Source organism: Panthera onca, chromosome F2, assembly GCF_046562875.1.
Source record: "Panthera onca isolate mPanOnc1 chromosome F2, mPanOnc1 haplotype 2, whole genome shotgun sequence".
NCBI lineage: Eukaryota > Metazoa > Chordata > Mammalia > Carnivora > Felidae > Panthera > Panthera onca.
Window position 1 is genome coordinate 28,033,519 of NC_138356.1, and position 24,787 is coordinate 28,058,305.

The following is a 24,787-nucleotide window of genomic DNA, read 5'->3' on the forward strand; positions in this document are numbered from 1 at the left end:
GCCTATCTGCCATTCCTCCATTAGACAGTGCTTTGAAATCACTCTAAATAAGGACTAAAAGGCAGTCGCCTGGAGTATATGCCTTCACAAGATGTAAGCTTGGCCTTGATGGATGCATAGAACAGGATAGTCCAAAGTTATAGAAAAAAGGACAGTAGAAATTCCACATAAAGGACTAACATAAGTAAGGGGAAAAAGTTGGAAATAAGCTTGGTAAATCCAGGACACCAAGAGGAGACTGGCTTGCATCAGGTAGATAATGTAATGATAAATGAAGTTCAAATTCCATTGTTTTTATTTTCATCACTGTCAATAGGGCTCAAAGATAATTTTACCATCTCACCTTCTGTGGGCAACTACTAGTATTAAAAAACAGAAACACACATGACCCTTTCCCTATCATGAAAATGTTAAAAATTTCTTTTTAAAAAAGCATAAGAAACTTTTTGGCTTTCTCTCACAGCTGGTAAAATTCCTCAAGGGGGGGGGGGCAATGGTAATAATATATTTGTTGAAACTTTTTTTAGTACTAAGCACTTTACATGAATTATGCCATTTAATCCTTTCAACCTCCTATAAGATACTATTTTTTTCTCCATTTGCACATGAAGAAACAGTTGCCTAGTGTCAAGATAGTGTCTTCCAAATTTTGTTTTGCTGTTTATATTTCATAACCACTAGCAGACAAGTAGGGGAAAATTAGCCCTATATATTTATCAAAATTATTTTAAAAAATAAAAAAAATTGTTGGACACATATATATGTCCAGTTTTAACACGTAAAGATATTTGTTAAATACATTAGATGATCTCTTTTATTGGCTATGAGTTCTTATAAATGTGTACATATATGGATTAAAATTATTAATGTGTTTTAGAGGTAAAAATTTATCACATTAGCCTCTTGGAAAGTTATTATAGCAATGAAGTATGCAGTCATTTATTTTTATTCTTCTTTCATAAACTATTTGCCCAGCTAAGAATTGGTAAGATTTTCCTCTACTAGAGTTGAGTAAATGTACTTAAACCTCAGGTAATAATAAGCACTTAGAATTCTAAGATAATAGATACATCCATAAGAGAATTATAGCATCCTATCAGAGGACTAGTTTGTATTTCTGTTCAAAGTAAATAACTTACCTTGGGGGTACAGTTCAACAACTGTAACATGCCCTGTGAAACTCTTGATAAGTGGAGATTGAATTCCTCACTGTTATTCACTTTGACAAAGTGCTTCAACTTGTGAGCAGCACGATATAAAAACACAGCTTCCTATTATAGAAAAAAAATCAGAAGGGTTGTGGTTCAAATAAAATATGAAGAAATGATAAGCTTTCGTAAGGAGCCTAAAGCCAGAGCTGTGCTGCCAAATAATGCCTCACCTCCACCCCAGATTTCCATTCCAGTTAATCACATGACTGACAAATAACTAGACTAAAACTGTGTAGCTCCTAAGTGACAGTCTGAAGTCCCTAGAATTTGGTTTAATGATTATTTGACTTTTTAAAGTCTCCTTTCTTTATAATATACATTTATGATCTCATCACTTATGAGTGAGCATATAATAAGATTATTCAATTTTAAATGAGATAACCAAAGGAGAGGGCTTCTGGAGGCAACAGTAATGAAAGGTATGTGATTTCTCTTATTATTTTTGTACCTTTTGAGCTATGGATGAATAGCTGGCAATAAGAAAATCAAGGTCCATATTCACTTCAAACAAGTCTTTCAAATATTTAAAGAAATTAAAATTAAAAGAATTTATGAATACACTATGAGATACTATGAGGTTAACTTGGTTACTGTGAAATTAAAAAAGACTTTAATATCATACTGGTTTCTGTAGATGGAAATAACACATAATATTTTCTGTAGAAGGAAATGACACAGACTTTTGTTGTAAGGTTTGTAAGTTGTAATATTCCACCAACCAGAGGTAGTAGTTGTTTGAAGATAAACAAATATTGAAAGAAAAAATTTCAAAGTCCTAGAAGTAAATTATCGTCATGACATGTTTGTGAATATGCAAGCAATCACTCTAACAAATATTTTGCTGCAGAAGAATTTCAGAAATAAGGGATATGTATGTCTTTGAATTCAGCAGCTCTTCTAACATTTTCAAAGTGAAAATAGAAATGCTAAAATAGAAAAAAATTATTTACCAAATAAGCATAAGGATCTTTGTAAAATAATTATAAAAGAAGACCACAGTATAACTTAATAGGTCAATAGGAACTGTCTGGTGAGAAACAAAAGAATATGACATGAATATAAGCAATATAATTATCTCTAACAGACATACAAATAATATAAGCTTCTATAAAGTCAAATTTGAATGACATAAATTCCAAGTAATTATTATTACCTTATTATCATCACATGCATGTTTTTTAAAAACGTTAGGTTCATTATTCGGGCAATTGGTACGATTTTTTATCATGGTGTCCTGTAGAAAGTAATTATATAACAGTATGGTTAAATTGGGGACTTTTCTAATATGTAGCAATTTTTAAAACAACGTTATAAAACTTTGTCTTAATATATGCATTTTAAGGAAAATAACTTTAGCCTGGTTCAGCTGACTAGGCATAAAGAATAGTTTTCTGTAGTTGAAGAATAAACAAATATATATACAACCCCTCACATCTTTAGAGCTTCCCCCAGACTCCATAATTTAATCCCAGAAGTCACTGAGAGAATCTGGTTCATTTGGGGAAATAAAAGTAAGTACCTATTTCAGAAGTTATGTTATGTAGACAAAATACTATAAAATTTGAAATCATGAAGTTGAGATGCATTTAAGAGGTTTTCCAGTCCGGTTTCCTGCCACTACAAAACAGCAACAAAAGAAACTTACATTAGAATAAAAGAAAACCTCTTGACACAGTGAAATTGATATTTATTCTACACAGCTTTTTTTAATCCAATTTGTCTGGGATGCTTGAGATAGAACTTTGCTAGAAACAATGGGATTGAATGTGTGTGTGTTGTAATGTAGGAGTACGGAGGCAGATAGTACATGTTCATTTTTCATTTCTAAGGAATGTAGTATTAAAATGTGGGGACTACTTGAATCAAGAATTTAGTTGAGGTATTAGGAAGAACTTCCTAAGGATTCAGATTCTCTTATGCACAGGATTGGACTATTCTGTCAAGCAAACCAGCAATTCCATGCTATGAGAGCTTCTAGAAAGACTTCAAGTAATCTTAGCCTACAGGTTGTCACCAAAGAAACAGGAGAAATGGAGTAATGGCAAACTTTAGTCATGGGCTTCTCTCAGAAAAGTGTGCATTACTCTAGTTACCCGTGAAAAGCATAAATGGTCTCTGGGTATATGTTGGCCTTAATAGTAGTATGTACTATCTGCTTTACCTGCAGGAATTAGTGTCTGAACATTCATTTAACCACTCAACACTTACTATCAGCCAAAGTGCAAGGTCCCTGCCCAGCCCTATGAGAAAAAGAGACTAAGAAAACACAGTCCCAGTTTCTTGTGCCATTTGATACAAAGGGCAGGTGCTGCATCCCTCGGACACTTTTATATCACTTTTTACCTTTGGAAAAGTATGCTTTTGTAAACAGAAAATTTGTTAGTGTCAACCACCCCCATTATACTGAAAATGTCTCAAGTGAAAATGGGTATATTTTCTATAACTCATGTCGCCATTATACACATTCTAGAAGAAGTAGTGAAGAATTGACATTTGCCTATTAAATCATTTTCCTATGGATATCCATTTAATTCCAAAAAACCCAATAAATCATACATATATTTCTCTTTGATAAAACACAGAGAATTTTTTTGTCATGACATTATTTTTAAAAAGCTATAGAAGAGACTCTATAGAGAACAAACAGGTTGCTGGAGGGGAGTTGGTGGGGGGGATGGGCTAAATCGGTGATGGGTATTAAGGAGGGCACTTGTGATGAGCACTGGGTGTTATATGTAAGTGATGAATCACTAAATTCTACTCCTGAAACTAAAAGTACACTATATGTTAACTAACTGGAATTTAAAAAAGAACTTGAAGCATTTAAAAAAAAAGAAAAAAAGAAGATAGGCAAATGTGTGGCTAATCTGTAATGTTTTCCAATTTACCAAAAATATACAAAATATACACAATTAGTACATAATTAGTATATTTATTGGATCATTTTAACAAATTGCATGGCACATGAATATTTGAAAAGCCATTTGGTGAAGCCATTGCTCCCAGTATTAAAAAAAAAAAACAACTCATTGATATGTAGTCATATATTGTTGTATGTATGTATAACATACAGAAAGGTAATGTTATGCCAGTTGATTTGTTTGCCAAGTGCTTGTTATAGTATATAAAGAAGTGACAATACACTTAAAAGGTTGACTTCTATAGAGGTAACAATTATTGACTCCAGTGCATTTTATGAATACATTAGCAGGTGCACATGAGTGCCAATTACAGTTGGCTTCTGAAATTGTTTTTATGCAAACTTGATGAGAAGGATGGCTCAGACTAAGGTCAATGGAATCACGGAGTTGAGAACCTTAGATATCCATCTCTTGACTTACTTTACTTGATTTATCAATAATAATTTCTTATAGGCATCATGACATATTCGAAGATTTCTTCATATTTATTATGAATAGGTAAAATCAAAAAAGAAAAGCCAAGATCACATTGACTTTGAACTGCAATATTTTCCAGTATGAAACATGTTACATAAATTGTTCTAAAAATACATAATGTCCTTTCAATTATAAACTGACATGTCTTTCAGTATAATTTTCTTCTTGGGAATTTTTCCTATTATGTTTGTAACAGTAGCTTTTTCAGAAACACTAATTGTATATAAAATGGATTTCATCTTTTCTTTTATATATTTATCTTTGATTTTTAAAAATCTCATTGTGTTTTTCCCCCATATCTTCCATATGCCTGTTCTAACACAGCACTTATTCCTTGTTCCATCTATCCTCCATTTTCCCCCTAAATCTAAAGAGCTCACCTTAATTTTCTCTATTTTCTCTTCTCTTACATTGTATTATTTTTAGATCTTTTTACTTTGGTTTCTTAGAAAATGTTGAGAAGAAAAATTTTGACATTTTCTACTGCTTTCATGGATAATTCATCTTTGATATGAATTCATTTTTCTCATCTATGTATTCATTTGCTTATTTATGTGTTTATTTGTTCATTTATTTTGGTAGTATCAATACATAGTCTTTTTATTGTCTGGTTATCTTTTGAAGTGATGCTAAAGTAAATTAGATGATTTTTCAGCCAGTATACAACTCTTCCCTCCACCTTATCAGAGGACGTATTAGTTTCCTAGGGCTATTGTAGAAAATTACCAAAAACTTGGTGGCTCAAAAAACCCAGAAATTTATTCTGTCACAGTTCTGGAGGTCAGAAGTCCAAAAGGAAGGTATCAGAGATTCTAGGAGAGAATCCATTGTTTGCCTCTTCTTTCTTCTGTTGGCTACCAGCATGCTTTGGCGTTCCTTGGCTTGTGGCCACAAGGCTCTAGCCTCTGCCTGCAACTTCATCAGCTTCTTTTCTGTGTTTGTTAGATCTCCCCCTGTGTTTCTCTCTCTTCTTTTTCTTCCAAGTTTTTATTTAAATTCCAGTTAGTTAACATACAGTGTAATATTAGTTTCAGGTGTAGAATTTAGTGATTTAGCACTTAAATACAATACCTGTTGCTCATCACAACAAGTGCACTCCTTAATCCCCATCACCTATTTAACCATCTCCCCATCCACCTCCCCTCTGGTAACCATCAATTTGTTTTCTATAGTTATGTGTCTGTTTCTTGGTTTGCCTCTCTTTTCCCCAACAATGTTCATTTGTTTGGTTTCTTAAATTCCACATATGAGTGAAATCATATGGTATTTGTCTTTCTCTGCCTGATTTATTTTGCTTAGCATACTACTCTCTAGCTCCATCCATGTTATTGCAAATGGCAAGATTTCATTCTTTTTGATAGCTAAGAAATATTCTAGTGTGTGTGTGTGTGTGTGTGTGTGTGTGTGTGTGTGTGTATACTATTTCTTATTTATCCATTCATCAGTCGATGACATCTGGGCTCTTTCCATAATTTCGCTCTTGGCTATTGTTAATAGTGCTGCAATAAACGTCAGGGTTCATGTATCTCTTTGAATTAGTATTTTTGTATTCTTTGGGTAAATAACTAGTAGTGCAATTGCTGAATTGTAGGGCAGTTCTATTTTCAACTTTTTGAGGAAGCTCCATACTGTTTTCCAGATTGGCTGTACCAGTTTGCATTGGCACCCCCACCTTTCTCTTATAAAGAGAATGCCACCTGTGATGGCATTTAGGCCCAACTGGGCCTAAATCCAAGACAGTTTCATTATGTCAAAATTCTTAATCACATCTGCAAAGACTCTTCTTCCTTATAAATTTCTAAAGATTTGAACCTGATGTCATCAAGTGACCATAGCCTCCTGTAGAGAAGTACTTCCCTGCCCATTGATGTTGAGTTTGACCAAAATACTGTGCTTTTGGATAGTGGACATTTGCAGATGGGACAAGAGCAGAGGCTTGAAATGTATTTGCACAACTGAGTTGGGCTACTTACACCAATGTCTTTCAACATGAGAATAAGCCTCTGGTAGCAGCTTGTTCATTAGCTAATACTGCCTACTAAATTATCACAAAACTTAGTAGCTTAAAACAAGAAACATTTATTACCGTATAGTTTCTGGGGCCCAGAAATGTTGGAGGAGCTTAACTGAGTGCTTCTGACTCTGCATCTTCCGTGGAGCTGCAGTCAAGATGTTGGCCTTATCTGTAGTCAAGTGAGCCTTGACTAGGTCTAAAGGATCCACTTTCAAGAGGTCTTATTCACATAGCTATTAGCAGGAGGCCCCAATTTCTCACCACATGGGACTCTCCATAGGTGTAAGTATCCTTACCAAGATGGTGGCTGACTTCCTCACAAGCATGCAGTTCAACACACAGCAAGGAGGAGGCTACAAAAATGTCTTTTATGACCTGGTCAAAAGTCACACACTGCCACTTCCATCTTATTCTATCGGTTGCCAGTGAGTCACTAATTACAGTCCATACTCAAGAAGCAGAGAATTAAGCTCCATCTCTTCAAAGGAGCATCAAAGAATTTGTAAACATATTTTACAACTACCACATAGCTGTTCCTTCTGGGTCCTGTGACCCACAATGAAGCATGTAGAGGTGATCGAGCCCAACCAAGTTGCATACCTGTGATTTGGAGATAAATGCATACTGTTGTATGTCTTAGTGCTGTTTGTTATGAAGTAAAAGCTGACTCACAGAAAACTATTGCTTTTTGGATCAATTAATGGCCAAAAATAAGGTAGGAAGGGGGAAGGGTAATGGCCCGGGGCAGCTAGTACCTTCAGTTCACATATATTGTCTTAGAACATTCTTACTCAATTAGCATCACAAAGAGATAGTTCTCTTCTTAATTTTTCTTTTTCCTTTTTTTTTTTCCTTTAGGAGAGAAGGTCAGTCTGGCCTACATGGAATCTTCATGGTCACATGTGTCTAAATGAACTAATGTCTATTGCTGATAAATGATTCTGGTCATCAGCTACATGCTATTTCTTTTCTATCTTCCTATTCATTTTGTAGGACAAGGCTGATTCTAAGGATTGGGGTTTTGACGCAGAAGATAAAGATTCAGACTCATACCTTGCCATTCTCTGAAAATGAACTTGTTGCCTACAGAAATAGTCTTAATTTCTGATCATCACTATCACAGCCTATCCATGGTCCAAAGCCTTGTCCCATATAAAGATTCATTTGGAGGGCCTTTTCAAAGTGAGACTTATTTTTGGTGAAATCTGTACTACATCTGAAATTTGAAAAGGTGTATATTGCTCTTGGAATCCTATTTTAATTGGTACAAATTTTACCATTTGTCAGGTAGCTTAGCAGACTGTAGTATGAATTGGTAGTTGATTCTTAGTGTAAATAAAATGTCATTCGTTTATTCTTCAATCAAATACTTGTTGAGCATCTACCATGTACTTTACAGTAGTAGAGACAGAACTGTGATCAAAATCATAAATGGTTGCAAACTTCAGGAATTTTACTGTCTGGTAGCAAAGACAGACATTATTCCAATAATCACAACCAAATCCAAACTTGATAACTGTTAAGAATAAAGGGCATATGCAGCCATGAAAACCTATACAAGAACCTACACAAGATTTTACTTAAGAACCTCAGTGAAGACTTTCCTGAGAAAGGGGGGACAATGACAGATATGCTTCTGGAAAAAAAGAGTAAGGGAAAGCAGGTGTATAGCTGAGAAAGCAAAAGAAATCACTGGTTCTGCATGAAAACAGAAGGGCTGGAAGAGACAAAATTACGCAGGTGCTTAAGAACATGTTAAAGAGCATTGTCTTGATCCTAAAAGCAAGAGTTAATGGCTAAATACCTTTTTCAGAGATTATATTAATAGCAGTCTGATGAACAGAAGAATTCAAGAAGGTATATGCATGAATCTTTAGGAAGCTATTGCATTGTCTGTGCTTGAGATCATGGTTTATTGGACCTGGTGGTGGGAGAGAATGTAGAGATAGGTGAATCTTTAGGAAGCCAATTTAACATGATTTAAAAATTAAAGTTAATGGAGATTGACATACCAAGGATGATTGATGGTTTTTCTGGTACTGTGTTGCAATTTAATGAGAAAGGGAATAGTAGAAAAGGTGGAGTAATAAGTCATGTGTGTGATTTTAAACAGATGAAGTTTGAACTGATGTTCAGAGATCTAAGAACAGATGTCAAATAGACACATACATAGAAAAGTCAGAGAACTGTAAACAAAACCAGAAGAATAGATTGTTTTAAAGAGGTGAAGTTCCATTATCTAAAATGCCAACTAAAAAGTCAAGTAAGTGGGGCACCTGGGCGGCTCAGTTGGTTAAACGTCTGACTTCAGCTCAGGTCATGATCTCGCGGTTCGTGGGTTTGAGGCCTGTCTCAGGCTCTGTGCTGACAGCTCCAAGCCTGGAGCTTGCTTCAGATTCTGTGTCTCCCTCTCTCTCTGCCCCTCCCACACTCGTGCTCTGTCTCTCTCTCTTTCAAAAATAAATAAACATTAAAAAAAATTTTAAAGGTCAAGTTAGCTAAGTTCTGTATGAAATTTATCCATATAAAAGGAGCAAACTAAAGTAGAAAAAAACTGATAATAAATGGTAATACTAATGATGGAACATAAAATATTAAGCAGATATTATATTTGTTTTGAGGTAATGTGTGTGAACAAAGGAATATGCTTATAATAAAACACCAAAAGAAAAAAATATTACATAAAGCATATATTCAAATGTATGTACATATGCACGCATATGAACATATATAGGAGAGGCTCTCTTAACTGATCAACATTAAACTAACTTTCTAGTTTATCTTTTCTGTAAAAACATATTGGCCAATGCCACAGCACACTGAACACCCCCAACTAGTAGTCTAGTTCCTGACATACTCATACATTTTTGCTCTTATGACTTGAGTTGCATATTTACTAAGTCAATTCCTTAACACTGAGTTATAGTCTGGCATGTAAGGAACTTAGATGCTGCCACTCTGTCATAATAACAAGTAAAAAGCTGAACCAACCGAAGAATCAACAACTCTTTATATCTGTCAGAAAAGGGAGTTTACAGGGAAAACTGCTGCCCCAAATATTGGAGAGACAGACAGGTAGATACAAATAATCACAATTTATAGCGGCATAAATCTCCATGGGAGCCAGCTAGACAGAAAAACCTAATCCATAATTTATAATTTGCTGAATGCTGAGTGGACAAGTTTGAGAGTTAAAACTCCAAGGGTACCCTATCATCAGTGTGTGTGTAGTGGGGCGGGGCGAGGCACACTCTTCTGAGTTTTTCCTATAGAAGTTCTATGAGTTCCTCACAGTGAATATCTAAGAAAAATCCCCATGTGCTTCTGGCAGAGGGAAGGAAACAAAACGATTTTCAAATATGTCAGAGCATTATGTTGTTCTTAACAAGGCCTACCTCAGGAGAAACTAGTTAAACAGAACCTAACCTGATGGGTTTTATCAGAGCCCAACCTATCTGGGGTAAGGGAAATATCCAACTCCATCCCCTCTAGCCATCTTGTCTCACCTAACATGGGGAGATACTGAGAAGCATGGGGAAAGTTTACAGTCCAGGGGCACAGACTCATCAAAAGACTGAGACCTAATCATAGTGATATAAAATGTTCCCTTTCTCCCCACGTCTTATCACTTCATTACTCAAAGCCTATTTGCCACAGATGCCTGTTCAATACATCATGTCCATCCTTCAATAAAAAAATTACAAGGCATACTAAAAGGCAAAAGGCACAATTTGAAGAGACAGAGCAAGCATCAGAACCAGAATCAGGGCAGAGATGTTGGAATTATCAGACTGGGAATTTTACAGTAAGGGCTTTATTGGGAGAAGTAGACAACATGCAAGAAAAATGGATAATGTAACAGAGAGAAATTCTAAGAAAGGATATAAAAATAAATTCTAGAGATCAAAACTCTTATGATAGAATAATGATCTTTATTAGAGTAGACATGACTGAGGAAAGAGTCTCTGAGCTTGAGAATATGACAATAGAAACATCTAAAACTTACAAGCAAAAAGGAAAAATACTAGAAAAAAATCCAGAACAGAGTCTCTAAGAATCCTGGACAACTACAAAATGTGTAACAAACAGTGGGAATATCAAAAGAAGAGATAAAAAGGAACTCAAACAATATTTAAAGCAATAATGACTGAGAATTTCCCCCCAAATTAATGCCAGACACCAAACCACAGATTCAGGAAGCTCAGAGAACACTAAGCAGAATAAGCACCCCAATCCTATATCTAGGCATATTGTATTAAAACTTTAGAAGATCAAAGATAAAAAAAAAAACTTGAAAGAAGCCATGGGTGGGGAGATGGTTGGGCAAAAATCTTACTTATAAAGGAAGCAAAGATAAGAATTACATCCAAATTCTCAGAAATCACTGAAGCAAGAAGAGAGTAAAGTGAAATATTTAAAGTGTTGAGAGAAAAAACCACCAACCTGAAATTCTGTGCCCTGAGAAGTTATACTTGAAAGAGGAAAGAAACAAAGACTTTCTCAGACAAATAAAAGCTAAGGTAATTTGTTGTCAATAGACCTGCCTTGAAAGCAATGTTAAAAAAAAAAAAAGTACTTCAGAGGGGAGGAAGATTATATAGGTCAGAAATTCAGATACACACACACACACACACACAAAGGGAAGAGCATCAGAGAATTAATAAGTAAAGATAAAATAACAACTTTTATTTTCTTATTCCCTAGCAGTTCATTTAAAATAATATTAGCAATGATGCATTTGAATATATATACATATATATGTATATATATATATGTATACACACACACACACATATATATATATATAACTTGATTATATATGTGTGTGTGTATGTATAATGTTTGCTTATAACTGAAATGAATGAAAGCAATGATATAAGTGACAGGAGGAAGGAAGAAAAGGATTGAGAATATTTTGTTATTTTAAGGTACTTGTACCACCTGTGAAGTGGTATAGCATTATTTGGAAATGAACTTGGATTAGTTGTAAATATATATGGAAAACTCTAGGGTAGCTCCAAAAAAGTAAAAAATGTAAAATTTCTATACTAACAAAGGAGAGAAATTGAATTATATAAAATTTCAAATCACAAAAGGCAAAAAAAAAAAGGATGGAAAATGAAAATAGGAACAAAGAACAACAAATAGAAAATAGTAAAAAAATATATAGTAGGCATTAATCCAACTGTATTAATAACCACTTTAAATGTCAATAGTCTAAATACATCAATTAAAAAACATTGTCAGATGGATCAAAAGGACATAACTCAAGTATATATTGTCTACAAGAAATGCACTTTTTAAAAATTTTATTAAAAAAAAATTTTAATGTATTTTTTTTTGAGAGACAGAGCATGAGTGGGAGAGAAGCAGAAAAAGAAGGAGACAAAGAATCTGAAGCAGGCTCCAGGCTCTGAGCTGTCAGACATGGGACTTGAACCCACGAACTATGAGACATGGGGCTTGAACTCATGAACCGTGAGATCATGACCTGACCCAAAGTCAGAGCTTAACCGACTGAGACACCCAGGCACCTCATCCCCCTGAACGCACTTTAAATATAAAGAGACATGTAGATTAAGAGTAAAGTGATGGAGACATATATACCATGCCAAGACTAATGAAAAGAAAGGAGGGGTAACAGTATTAATTTCAGACAGAGATGACTTCAGAGCAAGGAAAGTTATCAGGGATAAAAATGGGCAATACATAATGGCAAAGGAATCAATTCTATTCTTAGTGTGTATGTGCCTAATAACAGAGACAAAATAAATGAGGCAAAAACTGATAGGATGTAGAGAAATAAATGAATCCACTATTATAATTGGAAGCAATAACATCCCTCTCTCAGAAATGGACGGATCTAGCAAGCAGAAAATCAGTAAGGACATTTGAACACAAGTTGAACATAAGAGCACCATCAGTTAACTATATAATTGACATCCATAGACCATTTAATCCAACAGCAGATTACAGATTCTTCTCAAGCACACATGGAATATTATCCAAGACAGACCACATTCTGGGCCATAAAATTAACCTTAACAAATTTAAAAGAATAGAAATCATACAATGTCTGCTGTTAGATCACAATGGAATTAAGCTAGAAAGAGCTAGAAAATCACAACATATTTGGAGATTAAACAACATACCTTGAAGTAATATATGGATCAAAGAAGAAATTTAAAGAGAAATTTTAAAATATTTGAAATAAATAAAAATGAAAATATAATTTATCAAAATCTGAGATGCAGTGAAAGCAATCCTTAGTGGAAAGCTTAAAGTATTGAATGCTTTAAATTTGTGTTAGAAAGGAAAAAGTATCTGGAAAAAAAAAAGGAAAAAGTATTGATTTTGAATATATATATATTGAAATCTAAGTAAAAATCTAAGAAAATCGGTAATCTAAGCTTCCACCTTAGGAAACGATAAAAAGAAGAGAAAATTAAATTCAAAGTAAGCAAAAGAGAAGAATGATAAAAGTTAGAGCAGAAATCAATTAAATTGAAAATAAGAAATCAACAGAGAAAATCAGTAACACCCAAAGTGGCTTCTTTGAAGACTTATAATAAGATCAATAACCTTTAGCCAGTTTAACTAGGAAGAAAAACCACAGAAATTACTAACATCAGAAATGAAAAAGAGGACATCGCTACAGATTCCATGACCATTACAAAGACAATTAAGAGAATTCTATTAATAACTCTATATCTCCAAATTGATAACCTAGATAAAATGGACTACTTTTTTGAAAGACATAATCTGCTATATATAATTTCTTATGTGTTTGATAGAATTCATCAGTGAATCTATCTGGGCCTGGTATTTCTGTTTTGAAAGGTTATTGGCAATTAACTGAATTGCTTTAATACTGATAGGCCTATTCAGGTTGTCTATTTCTGGGTAAATTTTGGCAGATTTGGCATTTTTCATATATAGTCTTATTATGTTGAGGTATGTTCCTCTAACCCCACTTTACTGAGAGTTTTTTTTTATCATGAACAGATATTGAATTTTGTCAAATATTTTTCCTGCATCTCTTGAGATGATCATAAGTTTTTAGCCTCCATTTTGTTGATGTGGTATATCATGTTGTTGATTTGCAAATATTGAACCCTCCATGTATCTACAAGAATAAATCCCACTTGATCATGGTGAAAAATCTTTTTAATGTATTGTATGTGGCTTTCTAATATTTTGTTGAGAATTTTTGCATCTGTGTTCATCAAGAATACTGGCCTGTAGTGTTTTTGTTTGTTTGTTTGTCTGTGGTATCTTTGTCTGGTTTTGATATCAGGGTAATGCTGGCCTCATAGAATGAATTTGGAAGCTTTCCTTCCTCTTCTATTTTTTTGGAATAGTTTGAGAATAGGTATTAATTCTTTAAATGTTTGGCATAATTCACCTGTGAATCCATCTGGTCCCAGACTTTTATTTTTTGCTACCTTTTATTTTAAATTGCCAATTCAATTCAGTTACTTGTAATTGGTCTGTTTAGATTTTCCATTTCTTCTTGGTTCAGTTTTGGAAGATTGTATGTTTCTAGGAATTTATCCATTTCTTCTAGGTTGTCCAATTTGTTGGCATATAATTTTTCATAGTATTCTCTTACAATCATTTGTATTTCTGTGGTGTCACTTGTTAATTTTCCTCTCATTTCCGATTTTATTTATTTGGGTCCTGTCTCTTTTTTTCTTGATAAGTCTGCCTAAGGGTTTATCAATTTTGTTTATCTTTCCAAAGAACCAGCTCTTGGTTTCATTAATTTTTTCCCTTTATTCCTTTTTTTGTGTGTGTCTCTATCTCACCTATTTCTTTATATTTTCTTTATTCTACTCACCTTGTGTTTTGTTTGTTCTCTTTTTCTAGTTCTTTTAGGTGTAACGTTAGGTTGTTTATTTGAGATTTTTCTTTATTCTTGTGGTAGGCCTGTATCACTATATATTTCCCTCTTAGAATGGCTTTCACTGGGTCCTGAAGATTTTGGACCATTGTGTTTTCATTTTCACTTTTCTCCATTTAAAAAAATTTCTCTCTCTCTTTTTTTATTTGAGAGAGAGAAAGAGAGAGAGAGAGAGAGCATGTGAGCAGGGACAGAGGGAAAGAGAGTGAGAATCTTAAGTAGGCTTACGCGTGGACCCTGATGTGGGGCTTGATCCCTTGACCGTGAGATCATGACCTGAGCTAAAATCAAGAGTCAAATGCTCAAGTGTCTGAGTCACCCAGGCACCCCTGGAAAATTCTTTTTAAGAATTATCTTAAATACCAAAATTCATATACCAAAATTATAAAACATATGAAAAGAAGCATAAAGAAAGAATAGTATCTGAGAGTAAGTAATGAATCACTTTAAACTCTGAAATTGAGACTAACTGCACAAAAAAATGGATTATATGAGATATACAATGGAAATAAAACAAATTTTAAAAATATTTCTTATATAAAATGTACAAATTGATTATTAAAAGACAACCTAAAAATGGATAAGAATAGGCTTGATTAATATAAAAGGAAATGCACACTGTCAACATGAAATGATGCCCATTTTATAGTAGCAATAGAAATGCAAATTTAGCCTATAATTAGGCACAGATTTTCACTTATCAAGATTGGTAAAAATGTTAAAGGCTAATGACATCTGTTGCTGGCAAGGATGTGACAAAATGTGCTCCCTTATCTGCTGGCCAAAGTGTGAATCATTTTTCAAATGAATATACCATTTTCTTCAGCAAATCTCAATTAGGGGAACCAATTTTACAGAAATTTAAGGATAAGGAGTAACTGGGTGGTTAAGTTGGCTGAGCGTCCGTCTCTTTGTTGCAGCTCAGGTCAGGTCACGTTTTGAGCACCACATCCAGCTCTGCACTGACAACGTTGAGCCTGCTTGGGATTCTCTCCCTCCCTCTTTCTGCCTCTCCCCTGCTAGTGCTCTTTCTCTCTCAAAATAAATAAACTTTGAAAAAAAGAAATTCAAGGATTAACTCAAAGGAGATAATATGCACATACAAATATATATATGTATACACATACAAAGATGTCTGTTGTAACATTGTAGGATTAAATATTGACTGATCACCAATAAGAAAACTGTTGGAAGAACTGTAGAATACACTAAATGTGGAACATAATGCATTTATGAAAAAACTGTCCTAGATATATTTGGCCTAGAATGATAGTCATGATATAAAGTGAAAATAATGCATAACAAATAGAAGAGCCATGAATATATTATGAACCCTCTATTAAAAATTGTAAAGGAAAATACCTTCATATGTCCTATATATGCAGATATGTGTGTGAATTTTGTATGTTTATATGCACATTACATATATGCATAGCTTTTCTTGAGCAAGAAGGATATTTTCATCAAACTGCTAATATTAATTATTTCAGGTACATGATTCTGGTGGGAACAGTGGAGAGAAATTAAAAAGGTTTCATACATCTCAGTACTGTTTGAATAATGGCAAACAAGTAACATATTTGACATTAAAAATATTTTTATGTTCAAAGTAAGTAAAAAAAAACAAATATAGGAAAGCTCTGTACCATGCAAACCAAAAATTAAAGTAGCATAGTACAAATAGTGTGAGCAAAAAATTTATTGCACAAACTAGAACACTTTTAAGAATGCAAGAGGAAACTAATCAAATAGGCTGCCATTCTGGTACAATCCAGAATGGTCCCAGAAAACTGGGGTATGTGGTCACCCTGTGAAAAAAATAAACTTCGAAAGTATTATCACAGAGAACAAAGAAGAATATTTTCTTTTTTTTTCTTTTCCAAGTTTTTATTTAAATTCCAGCTAGTTAACTGATAGAGCAATATTAGTTTCAGGTGTAGAATTTAGTGACTCATAACTTACATACAATGCCCGGTGCTTATCGCCCTCTTTAATACTCATCACCAGTTTAACATGCCCCCACCCAACCACCTCTCCTCCAGTAAGCCTCAGTTTGTTCTCTATAGTTAAGGATCTGTTTTTTGGTTTCTCTCTCTCTCTCTCTCTCTCTCTCTCTCTCTCTCTCTCAAAATAAGTGAATCAAAATAAGAGAATCCTCTCTTAGAAATATGCCAATCTTCTCATTCCCTTCTGTCTTGGAGAAAATGCTCTTGAAATTTTATATGCTCAGACTCAATTTGGATATAATTAGTTGTTTATTCTTTTTCTTGAAACACTGGCTTTTCTACTAAAAAATCCCATTCCATAACAAATATGTCATATAACTGTTCCAAAAGAAAGCAGTTACAGCAATACAGTTATGAAAAGGACTCTGGAGTTAGATGGTCTGGGCATAATTTTATATTGTAGCATCCACTAGCTGTGACTCTGGGCAAATTACTTTATTTCATTATGCCTCAGTTTTTCCTATGAAAGAAACTGTATATTATATCCCAGTGTGGTAACAGAATAATAATAGTACTGAACTCAAAAGATCTTTGTGAGATGAGGAGAGATATGTAGTTAAACTTTGTGTCTTTTACAGAAACACACATTGAAAACTGTGAATGAAAGTATCATAAGAGTACCTTTTCATCTGTGGATCTTCAGTCCCTAGAACCACACCTGAATCTTTAAGTTGTTTAGTAAATATCTGTTAAATTTAAAAATTCAATTATATTATCATTATTACTAAGATACCCCTCTTTATTTTCCTGTTTTCTCCACTTTTTCCATAAACTTTAATGTTACCTCAGTCCAATTAAAATTGTTTCTACCTCCTCCAGTCTACAAGCTGTTTCCTTTCAAATGCAACAATCCTATCTCCAGCGTGTTTGTGTGCTAGGGCCTGACATAGAGCCAAATGTGCTCTAAAAATGTTGGATGCAGGGGGCGAAATGGGTGAAAGTACTCAAAAGGTACAAAATTCCCATTATAAAATTACTTAGTCTGGGGAATGTAATGTAAAGCATGGTGACCATAATTAATAGCGCTATACTGTATATTTGAAAGTTGCTAATAGAGTAAATCTTATAACTTTCATCACAAGAAAAAAATTGTAACTGTGTAGTGATGGATGTTACCTAGACTTATTGTGGTGACCATTTTGCAATATACAAAAATAGTGAATCACTTTTGGATGCCTGAAACTAATGTTGCATGCCAATTATATCTTAACTAAAAAAAAAGTGTCTAGGAGGCCAATACAGGTAAGGCAGGAATCTATGGTTTGACTGTATGCTAAGTCACTTCGTACAACCTTATGTGGTAAAAAAATGTTATAATTCTACATTGGTATTCATCTGGTCTAGGGAAAAATCACCTCTGGGTGGAATGGCATCATTTAAAGACACTTAGATTCTTAAGAAATTATTTACTGTGGCTGCAAGGCTAATAATCACAGGTGTTGTCATTTAGGTGATAGCATGTTTATCTTCTGTTGATTCCCTGCTTATCTATGTGAAGAAACTTAGTAAACAAGTCCCTAAAAACATTTATTTTGCAAACTTTGTTTTCAAAGACATAGGTGTATGTGTGTGTGAATATAATAAATATGTAACTATATGTACACAGTGCTACTATAACATATGTCATATGTTACATATATCATAAATTACATTACATACATATATAAATATGAATAGTGCTACTATAATTACTAGAATCAGGGGAAATATATATATATGTATACATATATGTATATATGTATATATATGTGTATATATACACATATATATGTATATATACATATGAATGGGTTTTGAAGTTTTGATTTTATTTTTTTTAATGTTTATTTATTTTTGAGACAGAGAGAGAGCATGAGCAGGGAAGGGGCAGAGAGAGAGGGAGACACAGAATCTGAAGCAGGCTCCAGGCTCTGAGCTGTCAGCACAGAGCCCAACGCAGGGCTCGAACTCACGAACTGTGAGATCATGACCTGAGCCGAAGTCGGACGCTTAACCGACTGAGCCACCCAGGCGCCCCGAAGTTTTTTTAATTTTATTTTATTTTTTTTATTTATTTTTGAGACAGAGAAAGACAGAGCGTGAGCAGGGGAGGGGCAGAGAGAGAGGGAGGCACAGAAACCAAAGCAGGCTCCAGGCTCTGAGCTGTCAGCACAGAGCCCTATGCGGGGCTTGAACTCACAAGCTGTGAGATCAGGACCCGAGCTGGAGTCAGTCACTTAACGGACCCTGGGCCAGAGCCACCCAGGAGCCCCTGAAAGTTTTGATTTTAATAAACTCCAGATTATCATTTACTTTCATTAACCATTCCTTTGGAATTTTATTTAAAAAGTTATTACCAGTGATGCTGAACATCATTTCATGTGTCTGGTGGCCAAGTGCATGTCCTCTTTGGAAAAATGTCTATTCATGTTTTCTGCCCATTATTTAATTGGATTATTCATTTTTTGGGTATTGAGTTTTATAAGTTCTTTATACATTTTGGATACTAACCCTTTATATATATATATAAGGGTTATATATATATATATATAGGGTATATATATTTATATATATAGGGTATATACCCTATATATATAAATATATGTATGTGTGTGTGTATATATATACATATATATATATTTTTTCAAAGATCTTCTCCCGTTCCATAGGTCTTTTAGTTTTATTGATTGTTTTCTTTATTGTGCTGATGCTTTTCATTTTGATGAAGTCCCAATAGTTTTTCCTTTGGTTTCCCTTGCCTCAGGAGACATATCTAGTAGAAAGTTGCTATGGCTGTGCTATGCCTGTATTTTCCTCTAGGATTTTTATAGTTTCACGTCCTATAGTTAAGTCTTTAATCCATTTTGAATTTATTTTTGTGTATGTTGTAATAAAGTGATCTAGTTTCATTATTTTGCATGTTACTGTCCAGTTTTCCCAATACCATTTGATCATCAGGGAAATACCAATCAGAACTACAATGAGATATCACCTCACAACTGTCAGAATGGCTAAAATTAACAACTCAGGAACCAACAGGTGTTGGTGAAGATGTGGAGAAAGGGGAACCCTCTTACACTGTTGGTAGGAATGCAAACTGGTGCAGCCACTCTGGAAAACAGTATGCAGCTTCCTCAAAAAGCTCAAAATAGAACTACCCTACAATCCAGCAATTGCATTACTAGATAGGTTACCCAAAGGATACAAAAATACTAATTCAAAGGGATACATGCAACCCACTGTTTATAGTAGCATTGTCTACAATAGCCAAATTATGGAAACAGCTCAAGTGTCCATCAACTGATGAATAGATAAAGAAGATGTGGTATATATATATACACAATGGAGTATTAGTCAGCCATCAAAAAGAATGAAATCTTGCCATTTGCAATGACATGGATGGGGCTAGAGAGTATTATGCTAAGCAAAATAAGTCAGAGAAAGACAAATACCATATGGTTTCACTCATATGTGGAATTTAAGAAACAAAAAAAAAATGAGCAAAGAGGAAAAAAAGGAAGAGAGAGACAAACCAAGAAACAGACTTTTAACTATACAGGTGAACTGATGGCTACCAGAAGGGAGGTGGGTGGGGGGATTGGTTAAATAGGTGATAGGATGAAGGAAGGCACTTATTGTGATGAGCACTGTGTGTTGTATGGAAGTGTTGAATCACTATATTGTATACATGAAACTAATATTACACTGTATGTTAACTAATTGGAATTTAAATAAAAACTTTAAAAAAAAAGTCATCACCATACCCAAAGTCTCCTAGGTTTTCTCCTGTTACCTTAAGGAGCTTTATTGTTTTGCGTTTTAGATTTAGGACTGTGATACATCTTGAGTTATACTTTGTGAAAGATGTAAAGTGTGTGTATAGATTTGTTTTTTTGCATATGGATGTTCAGTTGTCCCAGCACATTTGTTGAAGGGACTGTCTTTGCCCCATCGTATTACTTTTCCCATCGTATTACTTTTGCTTCTTTGTCAAAGATCAGCTAACTATATTTATATGGCTTTATTTCTGGGCTCTCTATTCTGTTTCATTAGTCTATATGTGTATATGTGTATATGTGTGTGTGTGTGTGTGTGTGTGTGTGTGTGTGTGTGTATTGCCACTTTCACACTGTCTTGATTACTCTAGTTTTATAGTAAGTCTTGGGTTGGGTAGTGTCATTCCTCTGACTTAATTTTCTTCTTCAAAATTGATTTAGCTTTTCTGGATTTTTTTCCTCTCCATATAAACTTTACAACCAGTTTGTTGATATCCACAAAATAACTTGCTGGAATTTTATTAAGACTGTGATAAATCTTAGATCAAATTGGGAGAAGTAACATCTTGACAGTATTGAGTCTTTCTATCTATGAATATGAAATATCTCTCCATTTACTTAGTTTTCCTTTGAATTTTCATCAGTTTTATAGTTTTCCTCATATACATCTTGTACATATTTTGTTAAATTTATACCAAAGTATTTCATTTTGGTGGGTGCTGCTGTAAATGGTGTGTTTTAAACTTCAGATTGCATTTGTTCATGCCTAAAGTAAAAAAACTTGTAACCAAGAATATGCTACCCAGCAAGATTATTACTTAGATTTGAAAGAGATATAGAGTTTCCCAGACAAAAGATAAAGGAGTTTATCACAACTAAATTGGCCTTACAAGAAATGCTGAGGAGAGATTTCTTTAAGTGGAAAATAAATGGTCATAATTAGACATAACAAAATATTGAATAAAAAAGTAAAATATGACCACATATAAATAAAATATGGAGGAGGGAGTAAAAAAATGGGGGAGAAGAAAAAAGAAAAACAAAGAAAGGTTTTTTTTTCTTTTTCTGTTCGTTTGTTTAGAATGTGTTTGAACTTAAATGACCATCAAATTAATATAGACTGCTGTTTATTTAGGATTATATATATATATGTGTGTGTGTACACACACACACACACACACACACACACACACACAAACCTCATGGTAACCACAAACCCAAAACCTATGACAAATACACAGAAAATAAAGAGAAAGAAAGCCAAACATAACACTATAAAAACTCATCAATCACAATGAAAAAGAGGAAAAGAAGAGGAAAGGAATTGAGAGGAGCTACAAAAACTACCAGAAAACAAATAACAAAATAGTAATAAGTACATACGAATAAATAATTACTTTGAATGTAAATGGTCTAAATGCTTGGATCAAAAAACATAAAGTGGCAGGATGGATTAAAAAACAAGATCCATCTGTATGCTGCCTATAAGATGTTTGCTTCAGAACTAAAGACACTTACAAATTAAAAGTGTAGGGTTGTAATAACATTTACCATGCAAATGGAGGTGGAAAAAAGCTGGGTTAAGGATGCCTGGGAAGCTCAGTTGGTTAAGTGCCCGACTCTTGATTTTGGCTCAGATGATGATCTGACTGTATGCTGGTTTGAGCATACAGCAGAGCCTGCTTAGGATTCTCTCTCTCCCTCTCTGTCCCTCCCCCACTCATGCTTTCTCTCCCTCAAAATAAATAAACAACATTTTTTAAAATCTTAAAAAGAAAAAACTGGGTTAGCAATACTTAAATAGACTTTAAAATAGACTGTAACAATTGTAAATATCTATGCACCCAACACAGAAACACATAAATACATAAAGCAAACATTAATGGGCATAAGGAGAGAAATTGATAGTAATACAATAATAGTGGGGGACTTTAACAATCCACTTACATCAATGGATAGATTACCCAGCCAGAAAATTAACATGGAAACCGTGTCTTTGAATGACACATTGGACCAGATGGACTTAACTGATATATATAGAATATTCCATCCCAAAACAGCAGAATACATGTTCTTTTCAAGTGCATATGGAACATTCTCCAAAATATATCACATGTTAGGTCACAAAACAAGCCTCAATAAATTTAAGAAGATCTTTTCCAGCCACAACGACATGAAACTAGAAATCACCAGAAAAAAATGAAAAATCACAAACACATGGAGACTAAACAACATAACACTAAATGACCAATGGGTCAATAAAACAATCAAAAGAGAAAGTTAGGGGTGCCTGGGTGGCTCAGTCAGTTGAGCAGTTGACTTTTGATTTTGGTTCAGATCATGATCTCATGGTTATGGGATTAAGCCCTATGTCAGGCTCCGTGCTGAACATGGAGCCTACTTGGGATTCTCTCTCTCTTTCCCTCTGCCCCTCGTCCCCACTTGCATGCTGTCTCTCTTCAAAAATAAAAAAAAGTATTTTCCAAAAAACTGTTAAAATTATATTCTTTCTCAATATAAGTGGTAAACATATTTGGTTATTCTGAAATGTGAAGAGGGATTTATTTATTTTTTTACTTCCTCTCAGTCCCTCTGTAATCACATGCTTTGAATATTTTTAGTTTTTAGGCAAAACATGTTATTGTTTCTATATTTATAATAACCATCCAGACATCACCAAACAGTTAAGTTTTTAATAGCAGTCATTTTTATAGTATCATTTCTTCACTATTGAAATATATTAATATCTTCTTTTGTTGGACAATCCTGCAGTCAGGTTTTTGTTGTTGTTGTTGTTGTTGTTGTTGTTGTTGTTGTTGTTGTTAATATAAGAAAGTTGTTTATCTTTATTTCTGTTTATCTTTATTTCCCTTGGCACATTAATTAAAATTTTCTGAGCTCTGTTTATCTTTATTTCCCTTGGCACATTAATTAAAATTTTCCTATGTGTAGGATTATGGATTCATGCTCTTGTTATTATAAATCTCAGTAGAGACTGGTCAACTGGAGGTAAAAATGAGTGAATAAATGAAGAGGAACAAATTTTATTTTCTTTTATGGGAAACCTTTCCTCTTTATTCTTCTAGGATGAATGCTTGCTTGAAAAATTTCTCTTTGATATATCCTAGTGTTTGTCTCTCCTTATTACTGTTGACATAATCAAGAGACTTTATATATATATTTTTTTAAATACAGAAATAGATCTTTCTTCAATTTTGGAATTTCTGCTTCGATTTCATTTTTTTTTTTTCTTCAGAATCACTTGTTTTCACAGATTAGCTCTCCGGACTATGTCTTTGGTATCAATTGCCTTCTCTTAAATATATATACTCACACATACACAGAAGAATAGGTAGTTATTTGTGCCAGTGTTTGTAAGACAGTGTTTATAAGTGGGTAGAAAAGTAATGTGTATAGTTACATAAAGTCTTTGCCTTTCCTTTTTCTTTTTAGGAGACCTTTACATGTGTGTCCATCTAATGATTAGAACATAAATTCACTCTTCTCTTTTATACATACATCATTATAATACAAGCCTTTAACTTCCTACCCGATTGAGATAAACTTCTCTCAAAGTGCCATGTTATTTCTGGAAGTCCTCATGGTATTATCTAATGTTTACTCTGTAGTAACTCCTCAATTCTTCTGTTTGATCTCGTCAACTTTCTGTCAAGATCTTCCTCTAGAAATGATGATATTCATGAAATCACGACTTTGTTGGGTAAAGCTGTTTGTCTAGTGACAACCACAATGTTCCCACCCAGTCGTGGAGAGGAATCACAGCTTTTTGTGTAGCAAGCATTTTCTTGGCTGTTGGAACTCCAAATGCTCCTATTGTGTTTTCTTTCCATATCTTATCAATTCCTCCCCCTCTTCATTATTTAACAGTCACATGATTTTTGGGACTTAATCCACTCCCACTTCTTCTTTTTCCAACCCCTGGGGGCTATTTTAGTCCCACCTACTCCTTTGGAATCTTGCTTTAAAAAGCATTTTATAGCTTTCCGAGTACAGATCTTTGCCTCTTTGGTTAGGTTTAATCCTAGGTGTCTTATGTTTTGGTGTAATTGTAAATGGGATCGATTCCTGGGTTTGTCTTTCTGCTGCTTCATTACTGGTGTACAGAAATGCAACAGATTTCTGTATATTGATTTTCTATCCTGCGACTTTGTTGAATTTGTGTATCAGTTCTAGCAACTTTTTGGTGGAGTCTTTTGGGGTTTCTACATAGAGTATCATGTCATGTGCAAAGTGTCAAAGTTTGACTTCTTCCCTGCTGATCTCAATGTCTTTTATTTGTTTTTATTTTCTGATTGCTGAGGCTAGGACTTCCAGTACTATGTTGAACAACAGTGGTGAGAGTGGGCATCCCTGTTGTGTTCCTGACCTTTGGGGAAAAGCTCTCAGTTTCTCCCCATTGAGAATGATATTAGCTGTGAGCCTTTCATATGCGGCTTTTATGATACTGAGCTATGTTCCTTCTATCCCTACTTTCTGGAA

The 24,787-nt window shown here is 34.1% G+C and overlaps 1 protein-coding gene across 2 annotated transcripts in view; it reads right to left on the minus strand.

Moving 5' to 3' along the window:
• The window catches only part of IL7 (interleukin 7), a 59,959-nt gene that overhangs the window by 11,534 nt on the left and 23,638 nt on the right, over positions 1-24,787 (minus strand). The window contains exons 3-4 of one of the 2 annotated variants that reach the window (XM_060610765.2): positions 2,365-2,445; positions 1,140-1,271 (exon numbers count right to left, since the gene is read on the minus strand). In XM_060610765.2, coding sequence (XP_060466748.1) covers positions 1,140-1,271; positions 2,365-2,445 — 213 coding nt within the window. The remainder of the gene's footprint in view (positions 1-1,139; positions 1,272-2,364; positions 2,446-24,787) is intronic. The other variant, XM_060610767.2, reaches the window with a different exon arrangement.